This window comes from Myotis daubentonii, chromosome 9, assembly GCF_963259705.1.
Source record: "Myotis daubentonii chromosome 9, mMyoDau2.1, whole genome shotgun sequence".
Classification (NCBI taxonomy): Eukaryota; Metazoa; Chordata; class Mammalia; order Chiroptera; family Vespertilionidae; genus Myotis; species Myotis daubentonii.
The window spans coordinates 41,087,447-41,111,048 of NC_081848.1; the positions used below are offsets into that span (position 1 = coordinate 41,087,447).

General features: G+C 41.7%; 2 protein-coding genes and 1 pseudogene across 3 annotated transcripts in view; 1 reads left to right on the plus strand and 2 right to left on the minus strand.

Annotated features, from left to right (window-relative positions):
• Window positions 1-1,632: 1,632 nt before the first annotated feature.
• SPCS2 (signal peptidase complex subunit 2) lies at window positions 1,633-20,626 on the minus strand. Of its 2 annotated transcripts, none has more exons than XM_059708440.1 (5): window positions 20,479-20,611; window positions 10,726-10,809; window positions 9,995-10,155; window positions 8,434-8,568; window positions 1,633-2,375 (listed from the first exon to the last, which is right to left on the minus strand). In XM_059708440.1, the coding sequence occupies exons 1-5, from the start codon at window positions 20,587-20,589 to the stop codon at window positions 2,189-2,191; spliced, it is 678 nt and encodes a 225-aa protein (XP_059564423.1). In that variant the 5' UTR covers window positions 20,590-20,611; the 3' UTR covers window positions 1,633-2,188. The 2 variants fall into 2 exon arrangements, with proteins under 2 accessions (XP_059564423.1, XP_059564422.1); XM_059708439.1 differs by lacking the exon at window positions 1,633-2,375 and adding exons at window positions 15,236-15,287; window positions 15,815-15,942 and having other exon boundaries at window positions 8,434-10,155; window positions 20,479-20,626.
• Window positions 20,627-22,017: 1,391 nt separating this feature from the next.
• On the minus strand, window positions 22,018-22,427 carry LOC132240796 (large ribosomal subunit protein eL32-like; annotated as a pseudogene).
• XRRA1 (X-ray radiation resistance associated 1) overlaps window positions 22,048-23,602 on the plus strand; it is a 54,537-nt gene continuing 52,982 nt past the window's right edge. The window contains exon 1 of the mRNA XM_059708438.1: window positions 22,048-22,140. The gene's annotated coding sequence lies outside the window, so the exon portion shown is untranslated. The remainder of the gene's footprint in view (window positions 22,141-23,602) is intronic.

Below are 23,602 nucleotides of genomic sequence, written 5' to 3' on the forward strand. Positions count from 1 at the left end.
CAGAAACATAAGTGTTTTACTTTGTGCTTAGGCTACTATGGTGGGTGTAATACGTCTGATGATGGATCCAGGCAGCAATGGTGGCAATCTGAGTAGTACGGGCTCCATCAGCAACAGCTTGATCCCAGTTGGTCTCGTCAAATAACGGCCCCCCACTGAGGGCATCTGCGTGAGTGACCCTGACAGTTGAATTAACAGCAATAATTCATTTGTAGTTTGTGGCCCCGAAGAAGAGTGTCTTTGTTTTGACACTCTGTAGTCTTCCAAGTGGAATACTCGGGGCTCGTGACAGATTGCCCCTCCCAGCAGTTTCTCATTCTTCAGTGGGTCACCTTCAATAGCATTATAAACCAAATCCAGGCAGAGTATTATTCAATACTCATCAATGGTTCCTACAAGAGTCTGTCAAAGGGAACTCTCCCCCAAAGGGTCAAGCTCCCTTACAGCAGCCAAGGCCCATTGCAAAAAAATTCTGAGACATTTACTCGTCTCTAAATGGATCTAAGGTTGACATGATAGAATATAGGATGGGGTTGGCTATGAGACAAACCAATAGTTGCCATTCTTCCAAGCATCATCCACTGTCTCTGTAATTTTCTCATTTCCTTCAATAAAAAGTAAAAGTTAAAAAAAAAGTGAAGATAGCATGTTTATATATGTAAAGAAAAAGGTATACCCAAGTATGCAAGACTCCAAGAAATCATCTTGGAGAGGGTTATTACCTATCTACAAACACAAGTCTTGGGACCCCCCGTGTCTGACAGTAACTCTAACTCATTCATTGTGAAAATACAATTATCCAATTACACTCTTTCAAAAGCTGACAGAACAGCTTACAGAATAGAACTATCATCTAAAAAGGGTTGTGGGAGTAGAGGGCCCTAGAAGCTCAGAGAATTACATGACTTACCCAGCTTGACAGGAATAAAACTCCCACCTGTTGATGTTCCACACCCCTCGGTGTGACACTAGATAGGGGGCAACATTCCCAAGTCAAAGAGCAAAACGTGATAAGCATGATGTTTTATACAGTGAATATGGTTTTAGGAACTAGGTTCAGCGAGACTTTACTTTTGTAAGGATAGAGGGACAATATCCTATAGTTCACAGGATCTAGGCAAGTGCTGAGTTCTTCTCTACCACAGGAAAATACTGGAAAAGAAGATGTTCACAATTTTGGAGCCAGACTGCCCAGGTTTAAATCCCAGTTCTATCACTAACTTTTTGTGTCTCATTTCCCTCAGGCTATAAAATGGGGATAATAATAATAATAATAATACCTATTTCTTAGGATCATTGTGAGCATTACTGAGTTAATACCTGTACACTACCTGACACAAAGTAAGTACTGAATGTCATTGTTATCACTGGAAAGTTACCAGTTCTTCACTACAGGTTCTTAGGGGTCTCTGACCAATAAAACAGCCTAGAATGAAAGAAACCTATGGTAGAGTAAGGCTGTTAACACTTGCTGCTCTGTTCCTTCCATCAAAACTAACCATCAAAAACTCCAGTTTTTCAAATCTTCTTTTTATTGAAAAAAATTTTAGAAAATGGCAGTTAATAAAGGACACAAATCAGCAAATCAACAGGGATATACTAGTGGAAAGCATAGACAATATAAAACTAAAAATGTCATTGGCTTCTTTAATCGGTTAAGCACACACAAAATGTAACAGGCAGAGGGTCTATTTTAAACAAATTAAAAAGCTGGGTTTTTCCCCAATTCGCCTTGTCAGATATATACACACCACAAAAAATGGTGTGTGAAGATGTATACAAGTAATTGTATCCTTAGTTAAGGATACAATTAAAACAGCTATTGAAACAGGAATTAACACAATAAAGTCAGCAACAGATGGACAATTTTAAAAACTTAGTCTTAATACTCTGCATGGCACAAAGCTATACTATTCTGCTAGATATGAAGGAGAAAGTCTGTTCAGTTTTTAGCAAAAATGCTTCTCCAGAAAAGCAAATGAAAACAGTGTAATCAGCAGACCAAGGAAGCTACAGCTAGTTATCAGAGCTATAATTTCTCATATCTCAGATAGAAAATCCTATTTATCCAGAATGGACTGAATTTCAGGACAAAACAGTAACATTTAACATTTTTTACATTGCTTCTTTCCTTTTCACCCCATAATTTTGCATGATCTCGCAAAAAGATGGCTGCTTTTAGAATTGGCTATTTTATTTTTCTTTCTGTGGCAAGACTGTCATGGAGTCTTGATATTTCAGGCTCATATGCATCCATGACCAGTGTCCCGCTGTGGTCAAAAAACTTAGCAATGGACCTGGTGAACTCAGCTTCCCGCTGCTGCTTTGTTCTTCCACTGATGAAGGTCAGCTTCAGAGTGTATTTGTCATCAAACCTAAGCAAAAATAAATCAAAAACCATAAAAAACCAAAGGAAGAGATTTACCCAGTAAAGGCAGAGCACCAAGTATTTTCGAAGAATAGAGGTGAGAAGCCTACACAAAGATTTCTCTCAGAAAACTGCCTTCAAGATACAAATGTTGATTCATAGGTGTTGCTTTGTGTTCCTCATTTAATTGCTGTGTACCTCCTTTATCTTGTCATAAACTGTTAAGCCATATGGAACATCTTCTCTCACCTCTGGACTTTATTACTTGTTGTGCTAGAAGCGTCTTCCTAGTAGCCACTTCTCTCCAATCTCAACTGACTGGTTCCCATCCTATATAGTAAAAAGCTAATATGCAAATTGACTGAACAGCAGAACGACCACTCGCTATGACACGCACTGACCACCAGGGAGCAGACGCTCAATGCAGGAGCTGCCCCCTGGTGATCAGTGCGCTTCCACAGGGGGGAGCACCACTCAGCTAGAAGCTGGGCTCGCGGCTGGCAAGCACAGTGGCAGTGGTGGGAGCCTCTCCCACCTCCCAGGCAGCGCTAAGAACCCCTTGGGGGATGTCCGCCTGCCAGCAGCTCCCCCAAGAGGGTGCAGGTCGGGCTGAGGAACTTTTCCCCCTCCTCCCCGCGCCCCTGTGCACAAATGTCGTGCACTGGGCCTCTAGTTTGTTAATATCAGGTCTTAAACTTCTCTGAGAAAGCTTTCCCAAATTAGGTCAGATGTCTCCCCCTTGTCTTCCACAGCACCATCAATCAATAGTCAAATACTGAGTGCCTATCATATGCCAAGTTCAATGACAGGCTCCCATGCTATCAATGAAATTACCTATAGAAATAATGTTTATGTATTTGTATTCTTTTTTTTTTTTTTTGTATTTGCATTCTTCACTGGACTCAGAGATTCTTAAGGGAAAAATGTTTGTCTTGTTTGTATTCTATTCTTAGCTTGGCACTTGCTGGGCAATCACATTTTTATAAGTAAATGAAGAACCTTTGTTTTCATAGGTGCTTCCCAATTCTAGGCTGCTCAATCCTTAGACCCTGTAATCAATCTAGCTCCATGTTCTACCCTGATGCTAGGTAAGGGATGTCTTTTGCTCCATGAACTCTAGAGATTCCTTAGCTACACCTTAAGGAATCTTGAAGGCCTTTACTATCTCCATCCATTTAGAAAGGTTTATAACATCAACCTCTCGCGGGCTCACAGTCTTCCCCTATTGCCACCTGTTTCTGCCTCCATTTAATTAGGACAGATTCAATGGACTGTCAGGCTGGAATTACCTTTAAAGGAAGCAGCTGTTTTAGCCTGTTCCTATGCATTTAAAATAGGAAAACTACCACCTACTTTTCAGGATCACTGCCATGGTTAAAACAGTGCCTATCATTAACCAGTGTTGAAAAAAAAATCATAACTTAATCACTGTCATCTAGCCAGTTATTTGTCAGACCTGGAGAGCTAGGAGTGAAGACCAACTACTGCTGATATCACACCAATATTTGGACTTTTGGATCCAGTTCCATTGGCAGTTCCATGGCTTTGATGGCAGAACATGATCTGATGAGTTGTGATCTAATGCATTTTAGAAATAGTTAATCACTAATTCAATAAATTTTATTCAGCCCCAACTATGCATGTCAGGCAGTATTACATGCTAAGGACATAGAGCAGTAAACACAAGGACAAACCTGTCTTTGAGAACTTTAGTGTGTGTAAGGAAACCAACAATAAAGTAAAAAATACGATGCTTGAGCAGAGCCCTAAAGTAGGAATAATAAAGCTACCTGAAAAAAGACTACCCCAGGCAGAGGAAACAGCAAATGCAAAGGTCCTGAGACAAGAACATGCCTGGAATGCGTGAAGAACAGAAAAGAGACCAATGAGAAAGAACATAACAGAGTAGGAGGCTAAAAGCCACAAGAGATGAGGGGTGTGTGTGCATGTGTATGGGGTGCAGAAAATAAATAAGTATGGATTTCCAAGCTATGCTTAATTTTTCAGTTTTTGTTTTTTTTCCTATGAGTAAGAGTTTTGAGCAGGGGATTGAGTTGATCTGCCTTAAGTTTTAAAATGATCACTCTGCCTGTTGTACTGGGAATAAACTATGGGCAGGGAGAGCAGCTGTAGAGGTCCCTTAGGACATTATTACAGTAGCCTAATTGAGAGATGATGGTAGCAGTGGAGATGTTTAGTGGTCAGAATGAATATACTTAGAAGGCAGGGCTGACAGGATTTGTTGGAAGAACTGAGAGAGAGAAGTGAAGTCAGAGTTCTGACCTAAGTAATTAGAAGGATGTAGTTGCCATTTACCAAGGCAGGTTTAAATGAGGGATAGCAGAGTTATGTTTTAGATGTGTTCGTTTTGAGATGCTCATTAGGATCCAGTGTTGAATAGAAAGCTGGGATAATTCAGAGTAAAGGGCTAGGATGAAAACTCAGATTTAAAGAACTTCATCATATCAGGGGTCCTCAAACTATGGCCCGCAGGCCACATGCAAATACAAATATTGTATTTGTTCCCGTTTTGTTTTTTTACTTCAAAATAAGATATGTGCAGTGTGCATAGGAATTTGTTCATAGTTTTTTTTTTAAACTATAGTCTGGCCCTCCAACAGTCTGAGGGACAGTGAACTGGCCCCCTGTTTAAAAAGTTTGAGGACCCCTGATATAGATGGCATTTAAAGTCTTGAAAGTCTAGTAAGTTTACACTTAATGAGTGAATATAGAGAAGAGGTGCTGGGAACAACCACTGGTCGTATCTCAAATTTAGAGAAAGGGAATAATGAAGAATTATAGGACTAAGAAACCGACATTACAGTAAGAAGAAAATTAGAAGATTATGGTATCCTCGAAGCCTGTTTTAAAAAAAAAGAAAGTGTAACAAGGGGAGAGTGATCCACTGTGTCAAATGCTGCTGATAGGTCAAGTACAATGAGGAAAGAGAAGTAAAGAGGAGCAGATCAGAAGATAAAATGGGAGAAGAGGACAAGGGGACAGAGAAATGGGAACACTGTGCGAGGAGAGTAAGGAGAAAGAAAACCACTTTTTTTAGTTGGAAGAAATGAAATGACAGCGTGTTTGCATGTTAGAAAGAATAATTCAGCAGGAGAAACATCAAGTGGATGAGAAGGGGTAAGAATCTAGTGGACAAATGGAGAGGCAGCATCAGATAGGAACTTATAAAGGCGGAATATGATGAGCCCGTAATGATGCGAGACTTCCTGTTGCTTCTATCTTCTCAGGAACAAAAGAGACTGAGAGTAAAGGTGCAGGAGGAGAGGAGGAGGTTTGAAGATAGAGAAGGTATGAAAGATCCTAGACAGTGAGAGAGTAACTGGACTACAGAAATGCCATGGAATCTAAGCTGGGTAAGGAGAAAGTGAGGGGAAGAGGGACAGTAAAGTGAAAAGGTGGTAGGCTCAATGGAAGCCAATGGAGCTGAAGAACTGTTAGGACAAGAAAACTACAAGGAGATAGACTAGAAAAATACCAAGTAGTGGCCAGAGAGTGGGATACTTAAAACTGAAATTATTGAAGGTACTTGCCTATCAGTAATAGCAAGGTCTAGTATATGACCAGGGAAATAAGTGCTTAAGACTTGGAAGAGCCCAACCGGCGTAGCTCAGTGGTTGAACATCGACCTATGAACCAGAAAGTCGCAATTCGACTCCCGGTCAGGGCATATGCCTGGGTTGCGGGGCTCGATTCCCAGTGTGGAGCATGCAGGGGGGCAGCTAATCAATGATTCTCTCTCTTCATTGATGTTTCTATCTCTCCCTCCCTCTCTGGGCGGTGGGGGGGAGGGGGGGGGGATAGGGGGTAAGACTTGGTAGAAAACAAGATAACCAACCAGAAAAGAGAAAGTAAAACTGAGAGGCTGAAGTACTAGAATCATCATCCACTAAGATTTCTGGAAAGAGCTATGTTAGAGAGAGTATCAATGAACCAGAAGCTTTCTTCAAGTAAAGAGAAGTGGGTCTATATTTAACTGCAATCAGAAGGAAAAGAGGTGGCATTATTTCCTCTCCAGAGACATCAATAATGTGGCAATTGGTAAAAATCGGAAGGAAATATGGAAAAATCAGAACCCTCATACAAAGCTAGTCAGATTGTAAAATGGTGCAGCTGTTTTGGAAAACAATCTGGCATTTCCTCAACCAATTTAAAAAGAGTTAAAATTGGATCCAGCAATTCCTCTCCTAGGTATATTACCCAAAAAAGGACAATGCATATCCACACAAAAATGTACATAAATGTTTAGAGCACCATTATTCATAACAGCCAAAAGATGGAAACAACTCAAATGTCCACCAACTAATAAATGGGTAAGCAAAATGCAATATATACATGCTGTGTATTGCATTATTCAGCATAAAAAGGAATGAAATATTGACACATGCTACACCACAGATGAACCTTGAGAACATTAGGCTAAGTGAAAGAAGCTTGTTACAAAAGAAAACACATGTTATAAGATTCATTCATATGAAATATCCAAAACAAGAAAGTCTATAGTGACAGAAAGTAGAACAGTGGTTACTTAAGGTTGTGTGGAATGGGAGGATAGGATATAGCTTTCTTTGTGAGGTGAAGAAAATGTTCTAAAATTGATTGTGGTGACAACTGTAAATATCTGTAAATACACTAGCAACTACTGAACTGTATACACTTTAAATGGGTAAACTGTATGGTAGGTGAATTATAATTCAATAAAGCTGCTTAAGAAAGACAAGTCAGAATGAAAATAATGAAATCAAGATGATATAGGGTCTAGAATTCTGCAGCTATGTTTCAGTGCCCTGGCACAGGCCAAAAGGGCAGCTAGGAGCACTGCCAGGAGGAGATAAGAACTCAGCTGCAACTCAGAAGGAAGGTCTGCTTCTCTTCACAGGCATCTCAAGTTGGTAATGAGCAGCTTTTTTACACTGATGCTGTACTTACCTTCTATTTGTGAATAACTGTACTTGTAATATGAGAGCCTACTACATGCTAGAAACTGTACTATGTTTTTAGGATTATGACTAAGAGCATGAATTCTACCCTGGCTGATGTGGCTCAGTTGGTTGGATATTACCCTGTGCACCAAAAGGTTGCCAGTTTGATTCCCGATCAGGGCACATGCCTGGGTTGTGATTCGATCCCTGGTAGGGGGCGTGCAGGAAGTAGTCAATTGATGTTCTGCTCTCACATTGATGTTTCTCCCCCGACCCCTCCTTCATCTCTAAAAAAATAATCAATTTAAAAAAATCTTAAAAAAAAGAGCATGAATTCTTGACTCAGGTGTGTGCTGGAATATCTGGTGGAATTCACTTTTGAGCTGTATGACCCTGAAAGAATTAACTGGACTCTTTGGGCCTGTGTTCTTATTTAAAAAAGGAGTTGTTCTAAGGTTTATATGAGATAATGCACTTAGCACAATAACCACTATACACTCAATAGAAATTTGCTATTATTATAACTAGTAACTCGTCTTCTGAACAATGCTACAAGTCATTTTTGACCCTCCTAAAGCTCAAATAGTTTACATGACATACCAGAAGTCACACAGCTGGAAATAGATGAGCTGGAATTTGAACCCTATTCTAGATATCTAGAAAGATCTCAGCTGTCAGCTGGACAAAGTTATACCTACTGCTGGTCAGAAACAGGCTGAATTGTCCTCTGAGTTGCCTGGTACATTGCTTCAGAGATTCCTGATTGCAAAGAAGAAATGGAAGCTAATGGGATTCTTCAAAGATAACTGACTTTACACCTTTGGCCTTTGTAAGTCTGCACCCTAATTAACTCAGTTAATTAGCCACAGGAAAAAGAGAATAATTCTTCATTTTCCACCGAAGTACTTTCTCCCAGAGTTAATCCTCAGAGCATATCTGTGATAATGCAAGATCAGAGCTGCAATGCTAAGAAAAACTTTATAGATCATTCATAATCCTTTCTTCATTTTACATGACTAGTATGATCTGCGTAGAGTAGGCATACAATAGTCTGTTGCTGAAAATGACTCAACACCCAGGGAAAAGCCAACACCAGGATTTAAGAGTCTATGAGGATAGTCATACCTTTTGAGACTGGAGGACAGTTGCCAAATATCATCAGGATCCATCCCTGTAGGATCTTTCCTGTGGGCCACGAGAAAGATGCTCTTCTCCTTATATGAGGTATAAATGGTCAGGATCCCCATCATCACAAAATAGGTTCGAATAAGGTTAAGGGGAAAACACACAAACATACTCACAAAAGAGAACTAACACATATTGACAAGCAAGGGCTACAAACACCACTAAAGATTTCTGTCTTGCTGTAAAAACACTGAATATTTAGCCATTTCATTTTCATTCTTATGTCTATGTACCAAGAGAAGCAAGGCTCTTAGGTTAGAATACTTCAAAGGGGAACTTCAAAGGGAAAGAAAGAAAACCAGCTCTTACCTTTTGTGTTCAAAGGGGAAATTCAAAAGGGAAGGGCATAAACCGGCTCTCATTTTTTCTGTTCAATAGTAACATGTATAAGAAGATCCTGTTACCTAGTTTGTCAAGACTTGGGCTTATTTCTCTATAAAATACAAACCTAATAATCACAGTGAACTTAACCAAACTCAACCAATTTCATGAGTCATTAAAAGAGAAGTGACTTCAGATTAACTTACTATAAGAACAATTACTTCATATACATGGAACTTATTATATTCAGTTTTTGACAGTATTAACTACTATTTTGAGAACCTATTATGTGCCAGAAATTGGCATAAGAGCTTTGTATACACTGTATAATTTAAATTGTATGACAGTGAGAGGCAGGAAAGTATAGTGAAAAATTTCATAATGAGATGATTTGTAGATGCCACGTCTGGGGACTATGATTTGGGATCAATTTGGATAATAGCATTTTTGACCAGAACGTGATTTATTAAATGGCTTGCAAAATACCTTTGAAGAGAAATTCCCAAAGTGAAGACTTTAGAAATATTTCAGATTGTGGTAACACTGTTAAGAAAAGTAAACTGCCTACCAAAATGATAATTCTGAGTGTATATTACCCATATTTACAAATGAGCAACATTCAAACAGTTCCAAAAAAGAGTTCTTATTAGCACAAGATCACAAAACCACCTGGATTTCGAACCCACGTTTCTCTAGTTCCACAATAGGTTCTTATTCCCACTGTTACACAAGCCACACCTATATACCTCATGCTCAGTAACTCCCAGTCCAGCCCCCCAGCTTCAAGGAAACCTGACACAGATCTAACCTTCAATATCTGATCCTTTCCTAATATCCTGGTATGAGTGGCTTGAAGCAACCTGGTCTAATGGGAGAAGTTCTAGACTAGAAATAAGAAGAGCTAGGTCATCATAATTGTGTTTTGCTATCAGGTACTCACACCTGGATTATGACCTCTATTAATAACTAAATAGAATTAAAGATAAAATAAACATATTAAATCTAAAATGTCAGTGATAATTACTAGATAAATTTACAGATTTCCATAGCTGATAATATTAAATTCTAACATTGGCAGACCCCCAGATCAAAGTTTGTTTTTTGTAGGAAACAGGGAGGTTAACAGTAAAGATTTTAAAATAGTCACTAGAAAACAAACCTGAGTATAAATAAAGGATATGATATGACACACAACGCCAAAACAGGCTTGGACTCTGGAAAAGGGTGCATATAATCCCAAATCAAAGCCACTATGGCAAAGAAACAGGAGATGGTACAGATGGTGAGGCGACCGTCAATTAGACCAAAATTCTCCACATACTTGTACTTTTCCAGAAGTACCTAGTGAGAAGAACAAGGAATCAGGCTAACAGGAATGCTTCCTTCCTAGAACCTGCTTTTATTCTTAATTTCCATGATAAAAGCTATATTGGAATCATATAAATTACATGGTAGTTCTTTCTAATCAGAATTTTATCATTCCAAGCAAAAGGAATCAAGCTGTTTATAACAGATCCCAGAGAAAAAGTTCATCAACTTCTCATATAGTTTTAAAAATCCTCAACTTATTCCCTTGGATGAAACTAAAATAATTAGAGAGATGACCAATCATGGATCAATGTGTTATATTCCCTCAACCTTCTTGGCTCTTAGCTAATCAACCTAAAAACAACAGATTAACAGCTTTCTGAAACTGAAACGTTAGAGAACTTGAAGAGGGGTGTTAGGTAGCTAATATTTATATTTTTACACACGCTCCCGCACATACACTATAAGGATTTTAGAAACTGCTTTCTGGCTCAATTCCTAACACTGGAAAACTAAGGTCATTCCAAGTGATAGACGAAAAAGATCTTGCAGATGAACCATCAGCTATACACACACTAATAGACCCCCACCTCAAGAAAGTACCTTTTTGGCAGAATCATCCAAAGAATTTTTCACAGCTGATCCATCCCATTTGTCAATTTTCACAGGCTTATCATCAATCTTCCACTGTAAAATAAAGAGTTGTACATCAAGAAATATGGCATCTTACTGAAAGTAAAATGAACTCCTTCCTTAAGGGCATTCTTAAGTATAGTACCATTTATTCTTTCTCTTCTGATGTTGGACATCTAAAAGACAGAACACTTAGAAATGAAGGTGAAGGAGTCTAGTGTCACTAGAATCAGGTGGTGCTCAGGATGTGGCCAGACTCCATGCTGAGAAGTCAAAAATCTGTAAGCCCAAAACCACAACGCTTACATGGGCTAGAGCAGTGATGGCGAACCTATGACACGCGTGTCAGAGGTGACACGCGAACTCATTTTTTTGGGTTGATTTTTCTTTGTTAAATGGCATTTAAATATATAAAATAAATATCAAAAATATAAGTCTTTGTTTTACTATGGTTGCAAATATCCAAAAATTTCTATATGTGACACGGCACCAGAGTTAAGTTAGGGTTTTTCAAAATGCTGACACGCCGAGCTCAAAAGGTTCGCCATCACTGGGCTAGAGACTACAGTGAACTCACATATCCCATTCCTGTTCTGCCCAAATGTGAGTACAGAAAAGATCTCCACTTGGTTATCCTCTCATTTGTGACCACAAAATTCGGGAAATATATATCTATGAACTTTCAGACACTAATAAAATAAGGAAGGTCTCCTTTAATATACTAGTATCTTCATCAGCAAACAACTTTTATGTTTTACCAGCATGTTTTAACTATAGGAAAACAGCAAATCCAGTGTAATCTGTTAGAAAGAACATTTTGAATTAAAAACCAAGTTATATCACCAGTGAGTTGTGACTTTTGGACAAACCCTGCTTCAATTTCCCTCATCTGCAGAGGCTGAAAAAGGTTACCAAACAGTGTGCAACTTATAGGCAAGTGATTCTCTCACACATTGTTGGCAGAAATTCAAAATGGTACAACACCTATAGAAGACAACTTAGCACCTTGGATTCAAGTTCCCACTTCTGGCATTTTTCCATATCCACATCAACATGAAATAATATACAAGGCTATAAACATAGCAGTATTTATAGCAGTAATATTATTATATAGTTATCACATATAAAATAGAAATATATATTAGACCATTTAAACAGAGATGGCAAGTAGGCAGTTGGATATATAAGTCTAGGGATCAGAGGAGAGGTCCAGGTTGGAAATAGAAATGTGGAAGTCATCAACTTACAGATTATATTTAAGCCATGACACTGGAATGAATGTAGATAGAGAAGAGGGCCAGAGACTTGCCAATATTTACAGGCCAGGAAGAAGACAGACTAAATAAATTAAATAAACAAACAAATAAACAAACAAACAAATAAATAAATAACAGAGAGACCAGTGAAGGAGGAAGAAAAGCAAGAGCAAGAAGTGTTCTTGGCCCTGGCCGATTTGGCTCAGTGGACAGAGTGTCAGCCTGCGGACTCAGGGGTCCTGGGTTCGATTCTGGTCGAGGGCATGTACCTTGGTTGCGGGCACATCCCCAGTGGGGAGTGTGCAGGAGGCAGCTGATCGATGTTTCTCTCTCATCGATGTTTCTGGCTCTCTATCCCTCTCCCTTCCTCTCTGTAAAAAAAATCAATAAAATACAATTTTTTAAAAAAAAGTGTTCTTGAAGCCACATAAAGAAAATATTTCAAGAAGGAAGTGATCAATGAGTGAAATATTACTGAAATGTTGAGTGAGTAATATGAAAAACTACTATTGAGATTTCATAAGAGGGAGACCACAGGAGAGAAATGGTGCAGACAATAGCCAAAAAAGGGACCTGGGCAAATGGAAGTTATTAACTTCTGTGATATAACTGAGCTACAAAATGGTGAATACGAAGTTAATAATAATATCAATAATTTGAAGCTTCATACGTTACTCAATAAGCACTATAGAAATTTTAAGTTTAATTTAAAATTCACATACTGTAAAACTTGCCATTTTAAAATGTACAATTCAGTTGTTTTTTAAATTTAAATTATTCTCACAAGGTTGTGCGACTATCACCACTACCTAATTTCAGAATACATTCATCACCCAAAAAAGAAACCTCATACCCATAAGCCAGTGGTTCTCAACTTTCCTAATGCCGCAACCCTTTAATACAGTTCCTCATGTTGTGGTGACCCCCCATTTCATTGTTACAAATTGAACATAATTAAAGCATAGTGATTAATCACAAAAACAATATGTAATTATATATGTGTTTTCCAATGGTCTTAGGCAACCCCTGTGAAAGGGTCGTTCGACCGGCAAAGGGGTCACGACCCACAGGTTGAGAACCGCTGCCATAAGCAGTCACTCCCATCCCAGCCTCCCTTCAGCCCTGGCAACCACTAATCTACTTTTTGTCTGCATGGATCTGCCCTTTCTAGACATTTTATATACTAAATGGAATCATACAATATGCAGCCTTTTGAGACTGGTTTCTCTCACTCAACATAATGTATTGAAGGTTCATCCGGGTTGTAATAACTATCAGTACTTTATTCCTTTGTATAGCCAAATATTCTATTGCATGGATATATAATATTTTGTTTATACATACATCTATCAACAAATACTTGGGGAATACTTGGGTTGTAGCTACCTTTTGGCTATTGTGAAGAATGCTGCTATTATAATTGCATACCTGTTTTCATGCAAGACTTACATTTTCAATTCTTTTGGGTTTATACCTAGAAGTGGAATATGCCGAGTCATATGTTAATGCTATGTTTAAGTCTCTGAGGAACTGATATGCTGTTTTCCAAAGTAGCTGCATCACTTTACATTCCCACCAGCAATGTAAAAGGGTTCCAATTTCTCCACATCCTCCTCAGCAACAATATTTTTTTTATTTTTTATTATAGTCAGTCCAGTGGGTGTGAAGTGGTATCTCATTGTGGTTTCGATTTGAATTTCTCTAATGACTAATATGTTGAGCTTCTTTTCATGTGCTTATTAGCCATCTATAGATCTTCTGTGGAACTATTCATGTATTCTTTTATTCTTTTTAAAATTGGGATTTTAATTGAGTTATATAAGATTATATAGTCTAGACCAGTGGTTCTCAACCTTCTGGCCCTTTAAATACAGTTCCTCATGTTGTGACCCAACCATAAAATTATTTTCGTTGCTACTTCATAACTGTAATGTTGCTACTGTTATGAATTGTAAATATCTGATATACAAGATGGTCTTAGGTGACCCCTGTGAAAGGGTCGCTCGACCGCCAAAGGGGTCTCGACCCACAGGTTGAGAACCACTGGTCTAGACACTAGACCAGTGATGGCGAACCTTTTGAGCTCAGCATGTCAGCATTTTGAAAAACCCTAACTTAACTCTGATGCCATATCACATACAGAAATTTTTTGATATTTATTTTATATATTTAAATGCCATTTAACAAAGAAAAATCAACCAAAAAAATGAGTTCACGTGTCACCTCTAACACGCATGTCATAGGTTCACCATCACTGCACTAGATATATGATTTGCAAATATTTTCTCATTCTGTAAATTGTCTTTTCACTTTCTTGATAGTGTCCTTTGACACAAAAATGTTTTTAAATTTAAAGTAAAAACAAGGAGTTTTGAGATACTATTAAAGTTTAGTTTGCAACACAATGTTAAAAAATCCAGCACCTTATTTCTTGTTTTGTTTTTAATTCTCACCTGAGGATATGTTTTCCATTGATTTTCAGAGAGAGTAAAAGGGAGGCAGGAGGGAGAGAGAGGCATTGATGGGAGAGAGACACATCAATTGGTGCCTTCCTGACCGGGTCCAGGGGTAAAACCTACAACCCCAGGTATGTGCTCTTGACTGGGAATTGAACCTTGACCCTTTAGTGTGTGCAGGCCAATGAGCTAACCACTGAGCAAAACAGACCAAAGCAGCACCTTGTTTCTTTAAACACACACACACTTATAGTAATGCCATAAAACTGTTCGTTGTCTTTGTCAGAGCTGGGTCAGGATACAAGCATACCATCCAGAAGCCTGACAAACCAAGATTCCATCACTGAGAGTGAATGGAGAAACATGGTTGGTAGGTGACAAAGCCAAGGCTTAAGCCCAGGACTTCCAATCTCAAAACAGATGTTCTTTCCACTACTACATTAGCTAGCACATGGCCTGCTCCAGAATGACAGGCAACTAAGTTCTCTTACTTAGGTAAGAGAACTGATTAACTGGGGAAGCCAGGTTCTAGATCAGTGGTTCTCAACCTTCTGGCCCTTTAAATACAGTTCCTCATGCTGTGACCCAACCATAAAATTATTTTCGTTGCTACTTCATAACTGTAATGTTGCTACTGTTATGAATCGTAATGTAAATATCTGATATGTAGGATGGTCTTAGGCGACCCCTGTGAAAGGGTTGTTCGACCACCAAAGGGGTCGCGACCCACAGGTTGAGAACCGCTGTTCTAGACTGACACTAACTCACTGTGTGGTCTTGGGCAAGTTGCTTCTTTTCCCCTCTCCAACTGTATCCATGTCTACAAAATGAGGAGGTTGGAACAGATGAGCTTCAAGATCTCTTCATTAAAGCATTTTAGAGAAAATACTATTGATTAAAGAGAATAGTTAATAAACAAATAAAAAAAAAAACTTAAGATGTCAGAACCAGAAGAGATTTAAAAAGTCATCTAGGACAGTAGTTCTCAACCCAGAAGTAATTGTTAAAACGTAGAGGAAATAAATAGCTATGTGTGAAAACACGCAGATGTCCAGGCCCCACATCTAGAGAATCTGACTCAGGTCTGGAATGAGGTCCAGAAATCTGTATTTTTAACCAGGATTCCAAGGGGGTCTGATGTAGATAGTCTCCATATCATGTTATGAAAAATATTTTAAGAAAGCTAATATACCCAGAATAACTGCTAGTTAGCAGTAGCTACATGTATTTTGTTGAGTACTTATTATGTGCCAGACACCACCTTTTAAGGTAAATGCTATAATTATCCCCAAGTTGCAGATGAAGAAACGGATACAAACAGATTTACTAACTTGCCCAAGAACATACCTGGTAAGTGGCAGGCAGGATTCAAAGACAGATGGCCTGGCTCCAGAGCCTGTGTTCTCAATTACTAAGATACAAAAGCTGGACTTTAAGATTAAGCTTGATAGTCCAACCAGGAGACAGAAATCCACCTATAAGGTTCAAAGGGTCTGGATATAGCTTCTAGAAAGCATGGTTTAATACCACAGTTTAACAGCCACAACAAATCCCATCAGGAGACAGAAAGGATTTAGTTTCTGGAAAGAATGATTTAATGCAACATATTAATTTTAATAGCCAAAACAAATTAAGCAAGCAATTTTTCTTTATAGCCTACTAGGTAGAACAAAGTGCTTTGGTGTATTTTGGGCAAAATAACTTATTGCAATGATCTAAGTTATTTAGTGATGGAGTTTAGAAGATTATATTTGCATGCTTATTTTTAAGACCAGGAAACTAGAAGTGTTTTGTTCTTAAAGTCATGTTCCCTGGAACAGAAATTCACATCTGCTGAGGGAAAGCTATAAGTACATTTGCATCGCTTTATTACATTTGTGTTTGGCAAGTGAAATTACAGCTGGAGGATATAAAATAAAAACCCTCCAAAAAAATCAAGACAAATCAAATTAAAAATACTGTAAGCCTCTCATGCCCACAGAGCAAAAGTTTCTCTATTCATTCAGATCTTGTTCCATTTGAGAATATTTTTTCCTACGTTCTCTTCCACAGTACCCTCAGTTTTCAGACAACTTGAGGCACCATCTTCTAAGACTGTTTCTGAAGACTGAAGTGGCAGATCGGAAGTTTTTTTCTCTGCCTAATTCAATACTGCAAGTACTTATTCCAGAACCCCTCATGGGAAAATGGACAAATACAAATTGGTATAACAATACAAGACAGTATGTCACATTAAGTGACAGCTTAATACCCATGTGCCATAAATGCTAGAGAATTCAGAAGGGGAACAATTCAATGTAAGGCAGCAATGAAGTTTTCCAAAAGGAAGTACCTAAACAACTCCTGACTTAATTTTTTCATTCCCATGTGCCATGAATGCTAGAGAATTCAGAAGGGGAATAACTCAATGTAGGGCAGAAAAGAAGTTTTCCAAAAGTGCCTAAACAGCTCCTGACTTATTTCTGTGTCACTTCTTGGTTAATTCTGCCAAGCGTTCCTTTGTCTATTTTCGTCTATTTCTGTTATTCAAGTTGGGAGTTCTCATCACCTTGTCATTCTATTTTTATAGCCCTTTACAAAGAACATTTACCAATATTATACAATTTAATATGTACAACAAGCCTATAATAATATGTATATACTAGAGGCCTGGTGCAAGAAATTCATGCATGGGTGCAGTCCCTGGGCCTGGCCGGCGATCGAAGCAAGAGCGTCTGGCATGGAAGGGCAGGTCCCAGCTGACCTCTGGGCCCTGGGCAGCACCCCCGCCCCCCGCCCGAGTCCCCATGAGGAGATGCAGGCTGGGCGTAGTGTGGGTCTCTGGGCCGCCCAGGGTTGCCACACAGAAGCCAGGTGGGCAGCATGCTCTCCCCTGGCCTTCTTCCCAGACTGGCTCCTGTGCAAATCCACAGGAGCCCGACCAGCCCCTGCGGTCCTGGTGGCTGCTGCCCAGCTCACCCAGAAGAGGCCAGAGGCCACTCTGGTACGAGGCGGGATGGGCTCCTTGCAGGCGCCTGGCACCTGAGCGTGGGGCTTCCCTGGCGTCCTGGGGGAGGGTAGCAGCAGGAGTGAGAAACCCCCGCATTCTCACTGCACCTCTGTCCCTATCACCCCCACCCCCAGGTAGCCTGGGAGAGGTCACAGAGAGTCACCAATGCCTGCTGTGTTCCGTGCTGCTCCCTGGTGGTCGGCGCACATCACAGCAAGTGGTGGAACTCCCAGTCTCCTGGTCCAACTCCTGGTCAAACGACCGCCCAAGGGGACAATTTGCATATTAGGCTTTTATTATATAGGAGGATGAGCATCCACAATATTTACATAAGAAAATTTAAATTCAGGAATACCAAGTAACTTATCCAAAGCCATGCAGCTTTTAACATGCTACACTAGAACTTAAACTTGTCTTTCTTTTTACATTAATCCCTATAAACTACTATGGTATAAGGCAGCAGTTCTCAACCTGTGGGTCGCGACCCCTTTGGGAGTCAAATGACCCTTTCACAGGGGTCACCTAAGACCAGCAGAAAACACATATATAATTACATATTGTTTTTGTGATTAATCACTATGCTTTTAATTATGTTCAATTTGTAACAATGAAATGGGGGGTCACCACAACATGAGGAACTGTATTAAAGGGTCGCGGCATTAGGAAGGTTGAGAACCACTGGTATAAGGCCTTACCAGAAGGCTTTTAATTTTTACCTCTCCAAACGATCTGAATAATTTTCCTAAACCCACTTTAATCTCAAAAACCTTCAACAGCTTCCTGCTACTTCAAGCAATCCATGCCCTCTTTTTTTAAATTTATTTATTTATTTATTTATTTATTTATTTATTTATTTACTTATCTATCTATCTATCTTTGATTTCAGAGAGGAAAGGAGAGGGAAAAAGACTGAAACATCAATGACAAGAGAGTCGCTGACTGGCTGCCTCCTGCACGCCCCCCTACTGGAGATCGAGCTCACAACCCGGGCATGTGCCCTTGGCCGGAATCGAACCCAGGACCCTTCACTCTGCAGGCTGATACTCTATCCACTGAGCCAAACCAGTTAGGGCCCATGCCCTCTTCAATCCCATCACTACAGGTTTCTTACAGAACAGTCCAATCAACTCACTACCTAAGAAACATCAGGCACCATCTGTGTAACTTTGCTCAAGGACATTAACTGGTATATGCCTTCCCTCGCTCCCCCCCAAAAAAGTCCCCGCTCCACTTCAGACAAGAGGTCATCCCCTGGGGCCTTACCCCCTTACCAATCAGAACTCGGGGATCATTTTCTCTCTCTCATTTGAACTTCTGTAAAAAGTACACAACTGAATACACCAAAAACATCTATGTTTAATATCCTGCGTATCCCAGGTCCTATACTCAGCAATACTGAGTACTTTCTGACAATAAGATTCTTGATTTATTCCTAGGCCATCACACATGTGTATTAGACACTACAGGTTATGGAGATCATTAATACGTGTCATCTCATTTGATTCTCCCCCAAACCCTAACACTTCAGATGAAGAAAGGGAGGCGTAGTGAGGTTAACAACGCATTCATACAGTCTGAAGGTAGCTACTTCAAAGCCCACATGTTATGATTCCCAAATCCAGGTTCTTTCAATAACACCAGGGTGCCATACACTTTTCAGTGATCACTACCTTAGCAGAAAGAATGCCCAGCTTAATGTTTGCTGGTGGTAATCCAACCAGAGGGAAAGGAAGCCAATAGGGTGAGCACAGGCTGTGAGGTGCTCACCCGGCAGGAAGGCAGTATTTGTGCAATAAAATGACCATCAAGTCCCAACATTTTCGCATGTTTGAGGGCAATGTGCTCTGAACCCAGCCCCCAGGACACATTCTGTCCCTGAAGAAGGGCTCAGAGTGTGAGAATTATCTCATTCAAAACCGACGACACCAAAAGAGAAGCAAAAAGACCAGGACCCCTCCATGGGATACCTACTCATTTCTCCAGCACCTACCATGTGTCAGGCACAGGGAAGTCCCAAAGCTGTTTTCAATTAAAGTAAAAAATACTGACTACCGACTCTATCAAAAGACCCACACCTAACATTTCCCATCAAACTGGCCCAGGGCCCTACAATGAGAACTGAAAGGAGCCTGAAGGCGAAACCCTCCTTCCAGCTGAGCAAACACACAGGAAGAATGAGCATCATTCAAGGTCACACAGTCATTAATTGGAGGCAGAACCAGGACTGGGACGCAGATCTCTAGGCAACCGTTCCGTCCAAGATGCTATGCTCTGCAAAGGACAAGAAGGCACAAACCAAGAACGGAGTTTTCCTTTTCCTTTTCTTTTCAACCCTTGTTGCCAGGACCGTAGTTTTTAAAAACGTGGCTGGGCGAGGGGGGAAGAGGCAAAGCAGGAACAAGCAGCGAACTCGCGAATTCGATCACCTAGACTAGAGCACTTGGAGGCAGAAAGGGAGGGAAATGGGGGCCGAGAGAAAAGATAAATTTTAAAGGCTTCCTGGGGGTCCAGCAGGGGAAGTCAGTACTCAATTAAGTGCAGTATTCGGGGTGTCCGTGACAAAACGCCCAGAAACGTGAACCCCTAGCGATACGCAAGGGTGGCAGTCGTGGTGGGGAGCTCAGGGACTCTCGCCTTCCAGCGGACGCTCTCATTCCCTCGGGCTTCCGCTTCCCCCGTCGGTGAAATGGGCGCATCGAGCAGGAGCCCCAGCACCGCCGAGGGAGAGCGACGGCCGCGTGGAAACGTGGGGATAATGGGGTCATCTACCCTGAGAAGCGGTGGTGGCCAGCATTAAAGGACCAGGAGCGCGTCCGAGAAGGAAAGAAGACCTAACGAGGAAAGAGCCCGGGTCTGACGTGGGGAGGGAGCGGGCGTAAGCGCCCGTCGGGTGCCCATGGTGAGCCAGACCCGTACTCCCCCGAGAAACCTCTGAAGAAAAGGGGGGCGGGGATGGGGAGGTGGGCTCGCCGCCCCCCAGGCCTCCGCTGGCCTGGACCGTCCCCCAGAGCTGTCTCCTCACCTTGTCCAACAAGCCGCTGCGGCCGCTGCCTGTCCCGCAGCTCGAGCCACCGCCAGCTCCACTACTGCCTCCGCCGCCACCAGATCTCCCGCCCTGTCCAGCCGCCGCCATCTTGTGTGCCTCGGCGTCTCCCTCCCACTCCTACTTGTCCGAAGCCGATTGGCTGGAGCCCACGGCGTGACGTGCCGCGCGGAGCCCATCGGGATCCGTAGTTCGCGGCTGGCTGACGCGAGGTTGCCCTCAGAAGTGGCCGCGGGGCTTGCTGGGATTTGTAGTAGTTAGACGCGCCGGCTGCGGGTTGCTGCCCAGAGGGTTGGCCGCCGCGTCGCGGTTACTAAGGAGAAGAGAAGGTCGTGGCCGGAGCCACCGTGGAGCGGCTCCGAGATCCCCGTGAGACTCGCAGGCGCGCATCCCGCCTGACCGGGGGGTCGCCCCCTCGAACGCCTCGGAGGCGGAAGCGACGCCGGAGGCCGGTGCGGCTTGAAGCTTAGCTCGCGGGAGGGGTTAGCCTCCCCTGTCCCAAAGGCAGTGTTTCCGAAGGGCCGGCGGGAGCTCGGGCTTCATCCTTTCCGAGGCCTGTTAGCACCAGTTATTCTCCCTGGCGGCTGCCCTCTTAGCCGTTAGTATGTTTTCGTGTGTGCTGTCGGAGACTTGTAGGGAACTCATTCACTGACTACTGTCCGCCAGGCAGTGTCCTATGCGCATTGGCTTGTTTTTTCCTACGTAAGGATAGTCGGAATATAATAGTATGTTAGTTTCCGGCGTATAAGATAGCGGTTCGACATTTACATACCTGACAATGTGATCACCATACAGTCTAGTAATCATCTGTCACTGTGCAAAGTTGTCACAATATTATTGGCTATATGCCCCTTCGCCTTTTTCACCTATCCCCCCAACCCTCCCCGCTGGCAGCCATCAGTTTCATGTCTATGAATCTGTTTTTGTTTTGTTCGTTTTTTTGTTTTGTTTTGTTTTGTTTTGTTTTAGATTACACATGTAAGTGAAGTCATACTGTATCTGTCTCTGACTTACTTAGCACCTAGGTCCATTCATGATGCAAATGGCAAGATTTAATTTTTTATTTAATATATATGTCCTATATAATAAAACCCTAATATACAAATTGACCAAATGGCAGAATGACTGGTCACTATGATGCACACTGACCACCAAGGGGCAGACACTCAATGCAGGAGTTAAAGAAGGCACACACAGGGGGAGCACCACTCAGCCAGAAGCTGAGCTCACAGCTGGCGGGGGCAGTGGCAGTGGCGGGAGCTTCTCTTGACTCTGCTGCAGGGTGGGAGTAAAGAGTGAGGGGTCCTCCACTGTGAGAGGGATGTCTCACTGCCAGCAGGCGACATTCCCCATCCCCTGAGGGATCCCAGACTGCGAAAGAGCACAGGCCAGGCTGAAGGAATCCCCCCCCCATGCACCAATTTTGTGCACCGGGCCCCTAGTATAAATATTTTTTAAATGCCAGATGGAAGAATTTTATGGTTTTATTAAACTCAAATACAATGTGACATAAGCTGTCTATTCATTTTCTTCTCTGTGCAGCCTGGCGTTGGGACTGGTGACCTTGGTGGCCAGCTGGGCCGCTCTTTTCACAATGGCTTTGCAGCTGTGAGAGGACACGTTGGGATCAATCTCCGCAAAGTAAGATTTTCTGGACGTCAGCAGCACTCCAAGCTCCCTGACACTGGGCCAGGAACGCTCAATAGCCACTGGGCAGCACGGGCTTTGTTTTCTTGTTGCTCCCATACGCAGTGTTGGACATCAAGGTCTGGCCCTTAACTCTCCTGTGCACCCTACTGTGCATGCCTCTGGGTGTCCACCAGTTCCGCTTAATTTTGACGTATCTGCCCGACGGGTGGTAGATGACCTTCTTGGTCCTCTTTCTGATGATTGATCATGGGTTTCATGAGGGTTCTGAGGGCTGCCATGAGGCAGAATAGGAAGTGGCTGCCACCTCTGTAGGCAGCTCTGAAGAAGACAGCTCATTCTTTTTTTATTGCTGAATAATACTCCACTGTGTGTGTGTGTGTGTGTGTGTGCACGTACACGTGCGCCTTCTTTATATCCGTTTTGTTCCCTGACAGCCCTGTCAGGTGAGGAGGGTAAGGCGCTTACCCAAGGCCACATAGCATGTATCAGAACCTGACTTAGAAGCCAGGTGTTGTTTAACATCGAAACGCATGGTATGTCCCCTCTGCTGCTCTGCTTGTATAATTTTAGGATGTAATAGTATTCTAGATGTTTATTAATTGACTTTTTTTTCCCCACAAAAGTTTTTGAGAAGCAACATTGCCCAGAACTATATACTAAGGGGTACAGGGGGATCAAGACGAATCTGTTTCCTACTCTCGTAGAATTCCTATTCTAGCGACCCAGAGTTATCACATAACAGGCTTGTACTATACTGTGCTCTGTTACATTGCATCGCTCGTGTGTTTTTTTTATTTCCATAAACCCCTAAGTGTCCAAATGACTGAACATATATTTATTGAGGGCTTACTATGTAACAGTCACTGGGGATATTTTGTTGAATAGAACTGACAAAATACCTGTCTTGGCAAAGCTAACGTTCCTCTGGTAATTATCACTAAGTAATATTAGGTGAGATTTCCTCATCTCTGTGAAGATGCCCCTGTAGCTTTTTGTTGTTTATCTTTTATAACTCCTCATTTCTCATGACCCAGCTCTAATGTCACCTGCTCTGTGACACCTTCCCCGATCCTTCCCTCTTCCTTCCTCCAGATAGAATGGAGTGCTCCGTAGCATTGTGGTCATGGTTCCGTTTATTTCAGTGAACAGTCATTGAGCCTCTTCAATGGGCTGTATGAGGTGCTGGTGATAGAGAAATATGTAGGATCCAGGCCTGGCCTTAGAGCGGCTCACAGCCTGGGGTTGTGGGGCGGGGGGCGTTGTTTGGAGTGGGGACCAGGCAGTTAAGCAGACCATTATAATATACTTAATGGGGCAATGTGCCTCCATTAAGAGGCAGGCCTTAGATGGTAGCACAGAGGAGGAGCAACCTGAGGAGAAGACATCTGCATGAGCCAGGCAAAGAGGGGCAATGTGTGACAGGCCAAAGGATTAAGACAAGCAAATGTATGCA

Bases quoted from the DNA above. Each gene is read 5' to 3' on its own strand.
- SPCS2 (XM_059708440.1), bottom strand. From the start codon at position 20,589: ATGGCGGCGGCTGGACAGGGCGGGAGATCTGGTGGCGGCGGAGGCAGT. The intron at 10,810-20,478 runs GTGAGGAGACAG...TTTATTTTACAG, and splicing joins GCAGCGGCTTGTTGGACAAG to TGGAAGATTGATGATAAGCC. The intron at 10,156-10,725 runs GTACTTTCTTGA...TCTTCTCACTAG, and splicing joins TGGATGATTCTGCCAAAAAG to GTACTTCTGGAAAAGTACAA.